The sequence below is a fragment of the Chiloscyllium plagiosum genome, unplaced genomic scaffold (genome assembly GCF_037043375.1).
Source record: "Chiloscyllium plagiosum isolate Xiang-an unplaced genomic scaffold, Cpla_swu_hap1 HiC_scaffold_42, whole genome shotgun sequence".
In the NCBI taxonomy this organism is placed as follows: Eukaryota; Metazoa; Chordata; class Chondrichthyes; order Orectolobiformes; family Hemiscylliidae; genus Chiloscyllium; species Chiloscyllium plagiosum.
This window is the reverse complement of record NW_028270180.1, coordinates 17,082,840-17,096,852: the sequence shown is the minus strand read 5'-3', so window position 1 is coordinate 17,096,852 and position 14,013 is coordinate 17,082,840. Positions and strand designations below refer to the sequence as shown.

Genomic DNA, 14,013 nt, shown 5'->3' with positions numbered 1-14,013 from the left:
AAAACCAGATGTGATGCCACAATGAATTTCTCTTGTTGTTCATTTTGATTCACAAATCAAATATGAAAGGGACAAGGAAATGGAATATCTGATTTCTATACTGTTGCCAGTATGATCTACTGTTGATCGTTTCCACTGTGCCTTGTGTTCCTGTCGAGCGATTGTATCCTTGTTCAAGCTATCTAGTTAATTATAATCTTTAATCTTTAATCTTTTCAGCACCAACCTTTCCCTTCCATTTCATTTTCTGTTGCATTGAAATATCATGCATGTAGAAATGCAGTAGACTGGTTTACCTGGAGATGAACAGGCCATTTAGTCTGTTTAAGCTTGTACCACGACAGCCTGACCCATCGACTCAAATGCTAATCGTACATCACCCATCCCTTCAGTTTAGAATGTGGTGGAGAGTTGTTTTTCAGACTAGAGGCCTGTGACCAGCAGTGCGCCACAAAGCTGGGTCCACTGTTGAACTCATTTGAATGAGAATTTGCCTCCTCATTTGTAGGAGGCATGGTGTATACGTTTGCAGATGGCACCAAAATTGGTGGTATAGTGGATAAACTACTGCTATCCAACAGTATAACGGGATCTTGATTAACTTTGCAGTGGGCTGAGGAATGGCAAATGGAGTTTAATGCAGATAAATGTGAAGTGTTGCATCTTGGTAAAACAAGACAGGGCAGGACTTGCAAGTAATGATAGGGCCATGGGGAGTGTTCTCAGAAGAGAGACCCCTCTGGATGAGAGTGTATAGTTCCTTGAAAGTGGTATCACAGGTAGGCAGGAAGGCATTTGGCACACTTGCCTTCATTGGTCAGAGCATTAAGTTGGGGTGGCACGGTGGCTCAATGGTTAGCACTGCTCCCTCACCGCCAGGGACCTGGGTTTGATTCCTGCCTCGGGCGACTGTCTGTGTGGAGTTTGCACATTCTCCCAGTGTCTGTGTGGGTTTCCTTCCACAATCCAAAGATGTGCAGGTCAGGTGAATTGGCCATGCTAAATTGCCCATAATGTTAGGCGCATTAGTCAGCGGTAAATATAAGGTAGGGGAATGAATCTGAGTGGGTTACTCTTCGGAGAGTGGGTGTGGACTTGTTGGGCCGAAGGGTCTGTTCCATACTGTAGGGAATCTAATTTTAAAAGGTTACAGGATTTGGGACAACATGGTACAGTTGTAAAAGACATTGGTAAAACCAATTTGGAACCCTGCTATTGGAAGGATGTTAAACTGGAGAGGGTGCAAAAACGATTTGAGGGTGTAACTGGAACAGGAAGGTTTGAGTTGTAAGCTGTATAAGCTGGGACTTTTTTATCCCCTGGAGAATGAGGTTGAGGAGTGACATTTAGAGTTTGATAAAATCATGAGGGTCATAGATAAGGTGAATAGCCAATGTCCTTTTTCCTGCCCCCAGGATAGAGCCCAAAACTAGAGGGTATAGGTTTAAGGTGAGAGGGGAAAGATTGAAAAAGAACCTAAGGAGTACCTTGTGTGCAGAGGGAGGTATATGTACGGAACAAGCTGCCAGAGAAAGTAGTAGAGGTGGGTACAATTGCAATATTTAGAAGATGTTTGGACAGGCTGATGGATAGGAAAAGTTTAAAAGGATATGGGCCAAATGCAGGCAAATGGGATTAATTCAGTTTAAGAAATCTGTTTGGCATGGGAGAGTTGGGTCAAAGGACCTGTTTCCGTGGTCTGACTCAGATTCTGTAATAGTCATGGTATGGTGTATCTCCAAAATTCATTCCTGAAAGTCGTGCTGGTTATATTAAGGTTGTCTCCTAGTTGTAGACTGTAAAATTGTCTGAAGTATTTTGCTTCTTGTCATTGCATTAATTCCCTTTTTTTTTTAAATATCGTTATCAACTCACTCCATAACTTCCTGCAAAGACTAGTTTAAGTAAACCTCCCTGTTTTACCTGAGAACCACCTCTGGTCCTGCTAAGTCTATGCAGCACTTTATCCAACTCCAGGGCATTCTCTCTCAGATGTGGGGGTGTCCAAGGTGGAATGAGGGGTGCCTTTTGAAGAGGGATTGGTTCTGTCCTGCTTGAAAACTGATCTCGACCTGGTGCTGAGATGCCTGTGCCAGTGAAAGCACAATAAATAGCTTTTGAGTGCTTTAAAATTTTGACAAAAAAGCATGAGTGGGTGGAGTCAGTCTCTCTGACCTCTGGGGGGGGAGGGGGTAGTTTGGCTTTCAGTTGAAGTTGGGGTTCTTTCTCCTCTGGGAGATCCATGCTTTTGGCTTTTCCTTTCTCCTGGGGTGGAAAAGGTAGCAAGTGAGGAAAATCATTTTTTTATTTTTGCTGAATTTGCCAAGGGTGTTTATGGACTGCTATATTGGAGCAGCTGATGAATAGTAGTTAAATAATTAGGTATTTTAATGGAGTTAAAGTTGTGCCAATATTTTTTAACTGTGGGTTAAGTAGTGTTTTGGTTAAAGCCTAGTAGTTAGTCTAATTGAATCACTAATGGAACACAGCATCTTTACACTTGCCTTTTAAATAAGGTAAACATTAGGGTCTAGGCTATCTCCAGGGTCTGTTCCATAACCAGAACTAAACCCTCTAGTCAAAATATGGCCTGTGAGGACTTTGCCCGGAGGAAGAATGACTCCCATATCTAGAATTCTAGACCTCTAGACATGAGTACCAACATTGCATTAGCTTCTTTTCCCCCTTTCTCTGCACCTGTCCATTATTATTTAATGTATGCAGATGGAGCTGCTTTGGATCTGAATTTGTTTCCACCATTTAGAAAGTACTCTGATCTATCCTCTTCCCCGTTCAAAACTATTGAACCCCCATTGTTTACAATGGAATCTATTTGCAAGGTTTGCCAAGTTGTTCAATTAGTATCTCAATTGTCTTTTGCCTCCATCTACACGTGTCTAGTAGCAGACTTCCTGAAATTCCTCCAGGGGCAATGTTTCCTCTGGTTTTTGGGTGAAATCAGTGGTTCCTCCCTGACAACAATTCCCTTCCAAAACTGCAGTCAGATTCCAGTACAGCACTTTGTCTCCGTCCATCCATGTTTTCATTCTCTTTACTTGCTTCCAAGGAAAACTGCCTCAGAACATACAGTTCTTGTCATTTGAAACAACTTGTCAAAATGATTTGGCTAAATAGTTTTATTCTTTGACTGTTTTCAGATGTCAGAAGCCACAATACTTCTCAATTTGGAATGTGACTGCCTTCATTAGTTCAGTTTTTCAAATATGCAACCATCCCAAATTTAAGTCATGAAGCACTGAAATGAGAGAGTTTGGCCCATCAACTCTCTGCTGTGTAAGCTACTCATTAGACCCATTCTCTGGCTGTTCCCCTGGCCTTTTATGAATAGTGTCTTTTTTTAAAATAGATCCAGAGCCATTCAGAAAGTTATTAATTCTTTCCTCCACATTTTCAGGCAGTGTTATGGAGTCCTGTAGCACGGACACAGGCCCTTCAGCCCAACATTTCCATGCTGACCACGTTTCCTAAAGTGAACTACTCCCATGTTCCTGTGTTTGGCCATATCTCAAAACTTTCCTATCCATGTACATATCTAAATGTCTTCTGAATGATGTAACTGTATCAGCCTCCTATTTCTCAGGCAGCTTGTTCCATACATGCACCACTCTGTATAAAAATGTTGCCCCTCCGGTCCCTTTCAAATCTTTCCCTCAGTCTTAAACTATGCCCTCTAGTTTCAGACACCTAGATTCTTAAATCGAGTTTGCATCTCCCCTCTGGAGATGTTTAATGTTTGCTCATAGAGATGTACAGCACGGAAACAGACCCTTTGATCCAACTCGTCCATGCAGACCACATGTTGAAACCTCATCGAGCCCCATTTGCCAGTGCTTGACCCATATCCTTCAAGCCTTCCAATTCATATACCCATCCAGATGCCTTTTGAATGCCATAATTGTACGAGCCTCCACCACTTCCTTTGGCAGCTCATTCCATACACTCACCACCCTCCAAGTGAAAAAGTTGCCCTGTAAGTCCCTTTTATATCTTTTCCTTCTCGCCTTAAACCTCTAGTTCTGGACTTCCCTACCCTAGGGAGAAGACTTCCTCTATTTAGCCTATCCATTCCCCTCGTGATTTTATAAATCTCTAAGGTCACCCCTCAGCCTCTGACACTCCAGGGAAAACAGCCCTAGCCTGTTCAACCTCTCCCTATAGCTCATTCTCCAACCCTGGCAACATCCTTGTAAATCTTTTCTGAATTTTTTCAAGTTTAACAACACCATTCCAATAGGAATGAGACCAGAATTGCATGCAATATTCCAACAGTGGCCTAACCCATGTCCTATACAGCTGCAACATGACCTCCCAACTCCTGTACTCAGTACTCTGACCAATAAAGGAAAGCATACCAAACTCATTCACTATCTTATCTACCTGCGACTCCACTTTCAAGGAGCTATGAACATGCACTCCAAGGTCTTTGTTCAGCAACACTCCCTTGGACCTTACCATTTAAGTGTACGAGTCCTGCTAAGATTTGCTTTCCCAAAATGCAGCACCTCCCATTTATCTGAATTAAACTTTGTCTGCCGCCACTCAGCCTATTGGCCCATCTGATCAAGATCCCGTTGTAATCTGAGGTAACCTCCTTTGCTGTCCACTATACCTCCAATTTTGGTGTCATCAGCAAACTTACTATCCATACCTCATGTGTTCACATCCAAATCGTTTATATAAATGACAAAGTAGAGGGTCCCGCACTGATCCTTGTGGCACTCTGCTGGTCACAGGCCTCCAGTCTGAAAAATGACCCTCCACCACCACCCTGTCTTCTACCTTTGAGCCAGTTCTGTATCCAAATGGCTATTTCTCCGTGTTCCATGAGATCTAACCTTGCTAATCAGTCTCCCATGGGGAACCTTGTTGAATGCCTTACTGAAGTCCATCTAGATCACATCCATTGCTCTGCCCTCATCGCTCCTTTGTTACTTTTAAAAAAAAAACTCAATCAAGTTTGTGCATGGGAAATAATGTCTCACTAAGCTGTGCTGACTATCCCTAATCAGTCCTTGCCTTTCCAAATAAATGTACATCCTGTCCCTCAGGACTCCCTCCAACAACTTGCCCACCACTGACATCAGGCTCACCGGTCTATAGTTCCCTGGCTTGTCTTTACTGCCTTTCTTAAACAATGGCACCATGTTTGCCAACCTCCAGTCTTCCGGCACCTCAAGTGTGACTATCAGTGATACAAATATCTCAGCAAGGGGCCCAGCAATCACTTCACTAGCTTCCCACCGTGTTAATTTGGGAGCAGCCATCATTGTGGAGTGAGTGCCTGGGTGACAGCACTGCAATCAATATAAGAATATCCAGTAAAGGTTCAGTCATCAAAGCTTGACACATGTTAAAAATTTGTTTAACATCCCTGCTATTTTATGGCCAAAATGCAGATGATGCCTGTCGCACATATTGAAATTTGATTGCTTTGAATCAAAGCTGCGCCCTCTTCTCTCCTCCTCTTTCTCCCCCACCCCACCCCAATTTTTCCACTTTTCATTCCAAACGCAGCTGTCTCTTTCATTTGTAAGGCTAAACTCATTGGTCATTTTGGAAAGCAATTAAGCCTCCCATGTGATTATTTAAGGTCACTGTAGAATAACACCTTTTGCAACTAATAGCCTGAAATGGGTGCAATAAATTTTGGAGAAGTGATTTCCACATTCGATTTATTTTGAATTTTCCATTCATCAAAACATTTCTCCCACCCCAGCCCCACCATATCCTTTTACATTCAGGATTTTGGTTGGAGTCTGGACAAATTGGTGACATTCCTGTATTTCCAATAGCCATCAGAGCTCTTCTGGTCTGGGAATTTGATCGTTTTTCACATCCTCATTAAGTGCAGCTCACTATCACACAGTGGATGGAGGGCTGTTGTGGCGAAATGGTAGTGTCCTTCTCTTTGAGCTAGGTGGTCAGTGTTCACTGCCTGCCTGCTGCACAGGTGGGCATGACATCTGGTTAACTGTATCCACATCCTGGGCTGCAGTGCAGTGGTAGTGCCCCTAGCTCTGAGCCAGGAGATCAATATTCACATCCCACATGCTCTTCAGATGTATAATGACATCTCTGAACAAGTTGATTTTCGGGATTACCGAGAGTATTGTGGTGTCTCCTCTATCTTCTGACCTAATACATTGAGTTCTGATTTACCACATCAAAATGAAAAACATGGATGTTTGTTTGAAGCTAGTTTACCTTAAGGCAACTTTTCCATCAGCTTGGAATATTTTAACCGTATGAACGTCAATACTTTTCATGTCAGTGGTTTGCCAAAGTCAATGTTGTCCAGTTTTGCCTCCCTGCGGCATTTCAACACCTTGGTGCTCCACCAAGTTGAGGGGAAAGATTTTAGTCAATTACCTTCCCTGTTGTTTCATGAAACATCAGGTGGAAAAAAGCTGCCGTAATTTATAAGGCCCCTTGATCCCACTCTGCCTTTCCATGTAATTCTGGCTGATTTTCAGCTTCAAATCCACTTTGTTTTCTGTCTGCTGCCCTTGATTGTCTAATATACTGTAACGTGACAGCATACTGGATATAACAAGCACCACTGACTTCAGGCAGATCTCTGGGCTAACCTGTCTCAATTCTGATGGCCAAGGTTGTTAGATTTCCTACAGTATGGAAACAGGCCCTTTTTGGCCCAACAAGTCCACACCAGCTCTCCAAAGAGTAACCCACCCACACCCATTCTCCTAACCTGTATTTACCCCTAACTAATGCACCTAACATTATGGGCAGTTTAGCATGGCCAATTCACCTCACCTGTACGTGTCTGAACTGGTGCAGGATACCAGAGCACCCAGAGGAAACCCAAGCAGACAGAGAATGTGCAAACTCCACAGACAGTCGCTGGAGGCTGGAATTGAACCTGGGACCCTGATGCCGAGGCAGCAGTGCTAACCACTGAGCCACCATGCTGCCCTGTGGGTGGTTTCCCTATGGCAAGGGCATAAATTGGGCAAAAGCAGTGGAAATTCCATTCGCGGGGCTGCCAGTTGGTATGCCTCAAACCAGGAAAGGTTATAAAAATTAAGTCCAATTTCCATTAGAAATATTGTGGTCTATATGTTCATTTTAAAGTCAGATTTTTTGAAAGATTGATCAAATTTCATGTTAAAACAATCAATTTTTAACTTTTAAAGACAAAATGGTCATTCATTATTATTCATGAATTGAGCAGAGGCCTCTGTGTACTTCTGGAAAGTTTTTTAAATTTGGGAATTTGTGAGAAATTATCCCATATTCTCCCCAGAACTTGAAGCAGTAGGGTTCTTGAGCACTGCAGCATTAGATTGATCACTGATGGTTTGAGCCCTGCTACTCCATAGCAATTAATGCTGAATCTATCACTGTTACTGACTTGACCCAATGTGGCCCAATACAGAACCTGGTGTACAGTATTGGGTGTAGAGTAACGAGATTCGCATCAGGAGTTTGCATCATGATCACATGGTCAGGTCACATGGTTAGAGGGCTGGTATGGAGCAGGAGACCTAACCTGCTGCTGAGTGAATGTTCTTGACTAAGTTCAAACTAGAAAGCTCCTGCAGCACGAACTCCAGCTTGTTACTTTGGGCGTCTAAAGCAAAATTCCAAAGCATGGTTCTTTTGGAATTTCCCCCTCTAACTTTTGAGGTTGTCTTAAGTGTCGAGCATCCTGTTTGTTGTTAATGTGAAGGCTTTGTGGTATAATATGCATAACTGTGGAGTTTGGATTACATTAAACGTGACTGTTTTCTCTCACTCTTGCATACTTGTGGGCAGCTGGAGTACAACTTGTTTCAAATATTTATCCAACTTTGGTGTACTGAGAGCCCATGCTGCTTTCAACTTGTCCCAGGGACAGGAATTTGTTGTCCCTTGGGGTTTTTTTAAAGCTTAAAAACCCCATAATTTATTGTAGAGACTGTAGCAAACCAGATCTTGGCCCTACAGTATAGGCGGGTGGCTTTATAGTTTAGAGTTGACTTGAATTCAAGAAGAGCAATTGTGGGATCACCCTCACATTGAGGCATTAGTCCCACTCCGGCCTCCCCTTTAGCATTTTTTTTTAAAAAAAAAACTAGTGCCAAGTTGGCTGCAACATCTAAACTATTCTGTTCAATGATTTATGTGCTAATCTAGAGATTGCTGGTTAATTTTGAATGTGGATCAAATGTAATAGGGATGGATAAAATGTCAACAGTTTCAGCGGAAGCTATATAGGCACTCTGATCTAGTATGCATTGATCAGCTTATTTCCGAAGAAAGCTACATGCTTGTAGTTTTATGTATTGTGGGACTTTTTTAAAGTTAACCAGTGATTTACCAATGCCTCCAAGATCTGAATCAGCAGCAGTTACCTGGATCTAGCAATAGCTTTTAAGGTGTGCGATGTTAGCAGCCAGTGTTCTCTATTATAGGACAACACTACTATTATCGGACAAGCCAGAGAACAGCCAGGGAATTCCTAGAGGCATGGCACTCATCCACAAATTCAATCAATAAGCACATCGACCTGGACCCAATATACCGGCCACTGCAGCGGACAGCTGGAACTGACAACCAGAAGCGGCAGGGACAGGCCACTATAAATGCCAGAGGAAACCTCACAGAAGCTTCACAGGAGGCTCCCAAGCACTGAGGATGTCACCTAGACAGGGGACGAAACGTCTGCAACACAAATTCCCAGCTCTGCGAACAGAACCACAACAATCTTCCCCCAAACTTTCTCTCCATTTATTTAACATTACCGCTGGAGGCTTGGTGGTTTTGTTATTTAAAGTTTTCCACGATGTCAAAAAAGCAAACTAAACTGAGCCTTGGTTGCCAAACCAGCGAACTTGTGTTTTTTTTTCCACACCAGGATGGCTCTTGACGTTCTGCAGATAAAGTGTCTGTCTTGCTGACTTTAGCACCAGCATACAGTAGACTTTGAATAACCCTATGGTACCCACAGCTGACTTGCTATTCCAAATCTGAGCAATGCTTTGATTCAACCTTAAGTTAAAATGGTGACTTCAGATGGCCGTGAATTGCTGTGATCAGAAATACAGAATGCCTTTTAATTTGTGCGTTGAAAGGAGAACTTTCCTCCTGGAGTTGTCATCTACTCCAAATTTGACTTTGTAATTACAATGAATTTTTTTTGTCCTTCACCTCAGATGCGCTGGTATCCTCCATCTGAAGCATCTCCACAAGGATGGAAATCTCGTCAGTTTTGTTAAGTATTTAGTAAGTACCTTTTGGATGGTAATCAGCACTGCTCGGGCTGATTTTGCCTTTCCCTCTTATTTGTCTTTCTCTTTCTGTTCATTATTAAAATTTACTTAAGTTTGTGTAGAAATGTCTTAATTTCCTATTCGGTATTGACAATCCTAGTTCAAACTCCACATTGCATTCTTGGTCATTAATTTGTAGTTGAATTTATCAAGTCCATTTATTGAGTGATAGTTATACAGCACAGAAACAGATCCTTCTGTCCACCTCGTCCATATCAACTGGATATCCTATATTAATCTAGTCGATTTTGCCAGCACTTGGCCCATATCCCTTTTAAACCCCCCCCCCCCCCCCCCCCCCCCCCACCAATCATATACCCATCCAAATGCCTTTTACATGTTGTAATTGTACCAGCCTCCACTACTTCCTCTTGCAGCTCATTCCATACGCACCACACTGTGGGGTAAAAAAAAGTTGCCCCTTGGGTCCCTTTTTAAATCTTTCCCCTCTCATCTTCAACCCATGACCTCTGGTTTTGGATTCCCCTATCCTTGGGAGGGGGGGGGGGGGAAGAGCTTGGCTATTTACCCTATCCATGCCCCTCATGATGTTACGAGCAAGGTCACCCCTCAGCCTCTGCTCCAGGGAAAACAGCCCCAGCCTATTCAGCCTCTTTTTTTCCCCCTAGCACAAACCCTCTAACCCCAGCAACATCATTGTAAATCTTGTCTGCATCTTTTAAAGTTTTGCAACATGTTTCCTAAAGCAGGGAGACCAGACTTGAATGCAGTATTCCAATAGTGGCCTAAGCAATATCCTTTGTCTTGACCCCCCTGGCACCCCCCTTCACTTCAGTGTTGCTTGTGTTACTTTGGCTCTTACTGACCCTCCTGGAATGACCTAGCAAGCCCTATAAGTGGAAGGGCATAAATGCTAACCTTGTCAGTCACACCTACCTCCCAGGAACAATAGTTTTTGTAAAAAAAAAAAAATCACGAAGAAATTTGGCCTCAATGATTTGGGAACTAGAATGTTCCTCCAACATTGCAAAATGAAGTTGTGTACAAAAAGGTTCCGGAAATAATTCTCAACCAAGTCCTCCTGAAATTTGTCCAAGTCATGTTTTGTGTAATGTTATGTACTCTGGAATAAATTTCATGCTGTACTAATAGTAGGCAGTCTAGACATTCTCTCCTCCTTCACCCCCCCCCCCCCCCCCCCCCCCCCGCGCTAATAGTGATTTCATACACAGGCCATTTTGCCCAGTAATATCCCTATACACTCTGGAAAAATCTGCTCAATTTAGTCCCTTTCCTAATTGTCCTGTATTTCTCTATCCAGTCCCCCCCCCCCCCCCCCCCATTTTAGTTTAAAGTTGACTGTATCTGCTTCAAGCACCCTGACAGGCAATGAATTGTAACCACCAACATTATTTTTCACTTTTTAAAAAAAAAATTCAGATTTCACTTCTGTTGTTCTGCCAGTTACTTTAAATCCATGGTTACTGACCTTCCTAGCATGAAATTTCTTATCTACTCTAGCAAATTGCTTTGGCATATCTGATGAAAATCTCACTCCTCTGAGGAGGACATGCCCCAGCTTCTCCGATCTCTCAACATAAATATTTATCTATCCACAGGATGTGGGTGTTGCTGGCTAGGCCCAGTATTGATTGGCTGTTCATCCTTGCCCTGGGGAAAGTAGAGATGAGCAGCTACCTTTGAACCCCAGCAGTCTGTTGTTTAGATACATTGTGGTGTTCAGAAGGGTGTTTCAGAGTGATAACAGTAGAGGAATGGCAGATTTTAGTTCCAGGCATCCCAAGTTTTTTATTTCTTGAGCTATCCCAATAAATCTCCACTGCACCACTTTTTTTAAAAAAAAAAATTCCTAAAGTGTGGTGCCTCAGTTCATCATACTGTTGCCAGTAACTTAGCTTGCTGGTAATTTAGAGTTGGCTGTGCGGTGATGGAAAAGCAGAGCAGGTTGGACAGCATCCGAGGAGCAGGAGAATCGACATTCCTGTTTCCTGGTGAAGGGACTATGCCAGAAACACTGATTTCCCCTGTTTCTCCGATGCTCCCTGACCTCTACTGTGCTTTGATCTCGATTCTGATCTGCAGTCCCCACTTTCTCCTCCTCTTTGCCAGTAGCTTAACAGGATTTTATTTCTTGCTGCTATTTAGAGTCCTACAGCATGGAGGTGGAAGTGGGTACTGCGGATGCTGGAGATTAGTCTAGATTAGAGTGGTGCTGGAAAAGCACAGCAGGTCAGGCAGTATCTGAGGAGCAGGAAAATCAACATTTTGGGCAAAAGCCCTTCATCAGGAATGAGGTGTGCTTTTCCAGCACCACTCTAATTGTGACTCATACAGCATGGAATGAGTCTTCTGCCCAACTCATCCATGCCAACCAGATACCCTGTGTCTGCATGGGTTTCCTCCGGGTGTTCCAGTTTCCTCCCACAGTCCAAGATGTGCAGGTCAGGTGAATTGGCCATGCTAAAATTGCCCGTAGTGTTAGGTAAGGGGTAAATGTAGGGGTATGGGTGGGTGGCGGGTTGGTGTGGACTTGTTGGGCCGAAGGGCCTGTTTCCATACTGTAATGTAATCTAATCTAATCTACTGTCCACCCTTAATTGCCTATAGGGGGGAGTCAACACACTGCTGTGGATCTGGAGTTACATATAGGCCAAACCAGCTTTTAATTTGCTAAAGAACATAAGTAAACCAGATGGGTCTTTACACCATTTTAGGCTAGCTTTTGACTCCAGATTGTTTGTTTTTGTTTTACTGGTGTAAATTCCACCATCAGCCATGGTTGGACTTGTTCTAGACACCCAAGTTCAAGTCCATCAGCCTGAGACTTTGGATTGCAAAAACCTGTGATGACCTCTGACAACAATTTGCTTCTCCCCCTGGTTTCCAAGACTGAGATGGCAGGGACTATATATTTGCAACTCTTTGATTCTTGTGGGGCATGTCGTAGACCCCAGAAACATGCGCAACAACTGTGTGGCAAATATTTAGCTTGGAAATGTTTTGCAGAGCTGAGCATGTTGCCTAGTGATTTTAAAATGGGTTTGTCTTCCTCTTTCCAGACTGCCCTTCTCCAACAATTCCGATTTCTCCATGGAGTGATGCGCAAGAACAGGCTGGATTTTTGTTTTCAGGTTGGAGTTTACTGAAGGGTATTTTGGATAATTGGCTCATTTCCACTCGACTTGGAGGGGGTGGCGTGATCACTAAGGACTGTGGATTTAAGAACTTTACTGGTGAACACTTTTGTTTCTCCCCCCCACATGGGAGGACCTATAACCTGGCAGTCAGATCCATCTGATGCAAGGACCAACAAGAAAATGGCACCCCTGCTCTGAAGCTGCAAGGTTAAAGGTTGACATTGGAACTGTGAAGTACATTGGCAATGGCACACCACATCTAATGTATTTTCTTTTTGTACATCTTATTTTGTGAATGCACGCATCGGGTCTTTGTATTTGATCGTTTTGTTTTGCCCCGTTCCCCCTTTTTTCTTTCCCCCTCTTATAGACCTGGGTTGCCTTTTTTGTGAGGATGGTTCGGCAAAGTAAACATAACAGTTCCCAGCTGGAGGTGCTGTTTTGAGGGGAAGCTATCATCATCCAGAGCCTTTTGCCATTTGGAGGGATTTTCCAGCTGACCGTTTCAGGATGTCCACCAGTTTACTTTTGAAGTTGCCACAGCCTTTTTTTTTTGGTTTTGTTTAGTGCCCTTGGCTTGTTAACTTGTCTCTTCTGGAGAAAACCAGTCTTGCCAAATATCAGCTGTTCCTGTTAAAAGTATTTTGAACGATATTGAGTACAAGTATTTTTGTACTGGTGTAATGAAGAATATTTATGCATCAAGGATTTTTGTGCAATTAAAATTGTAATCTGTATTATAACTTAATGTTAGTTCAGTTGTGTTTTGGAAATGCTGATTATAAGCCCATATGGTAGTTTAAGAAAAGGTGCAATTGTATTTTTTTTTTTGCTTACTTTGCTTGGTGTTAAGTACTTAAAGTATTAAGAGTGTGGTTGTTTTTGCTTGTACAAGGACTGCAAGATTTGAGATGTAAGTTGCTGATCCTTCTAGAATGTGAAACTGGATTATAAAAGACAGAATGTTCAATAGCTTGCTTTTGCAGTTGTGTATGATTCTCCAAGGTTCCGTGAAGCTGCAGATTTCTTGTACAATTTTTAGAGCCTGATTTTTGCGATCCTCATGCTGTTCATGTGGTGTGATCATCAACTACTTTAAATACGGAAACTGACTGGTGACGCTACTGTAACTTTTTGGTGTGGTAGAATGGACCATGTCCATTGATGCCTGTGGATGAGTCAGTTGCAAACATTGTGTGCAATATTTTAAACTTGTATGGGATCCTCTGATAATCCACTCAGCTGTGTAACATTTCCTCTCTCCAGAGGAAGTGAATGAATGCAATTGATTCACTGGGTTCATTGCTCATTATAATTCCAAGTCTAAGATGGTGCAAGAACTATGCTCTTGTATCTTTTGGGTTTTGTAAATGCTATAAATTTATACTCCAAAGCAAGAACCTGGACCTGTAATGTTTAGCGTTAATTTTCCTCATTGCTTTTTATTTTCAAAGGTTCCTATTCATTCCTGTCTTGCTCTGACTTGCTGTGAGGTGATTGACTGTGTGTGTACACATGTGTCCAGACCTTATAATTCTGCTACCCATCCACACTCCCCTTCAGTTGTGCATTCTGCACAAACACCTTTCTTGCTGATATGT

At 42.7% G+C, this 14,013-nt stretch overlaps 1 protein-coding gene across 7 annotated transcripts in view; it reads left to right on the top strand.

Annotated features, from left to right (window-relative positions):
* Positions 1 to 13,384, top strand: part of LOC122542628 (RNA-binding protein with multiple splicing 2) — a 110,428-nt gene extending 97,044 nt beyond the window's left edge. For all 7 annotated transcript variants that reach the window (XM_087982032.1, XM_087982030.1, XM_087982033.1 and 4 more), the window contains 2 exons: positions 9,177 to 9,246; positions 12,335 to 13,384. In XM_087982032.1, coding sequence (XP_087838158.1) covers positions 9,177 to 9,199 — 23 coding nt within the window. In that variant the 3' untranslated portion in view covers positions 9,200 to 9,246; positions 12,335 to 13,384. The remainder of the gene's footprint in view (positions 1 to 9,176; positions 9,247 to 12,334) is intronic.
* Positions 13,385 to 14,013: the final 629 nt, after the last annotated feature.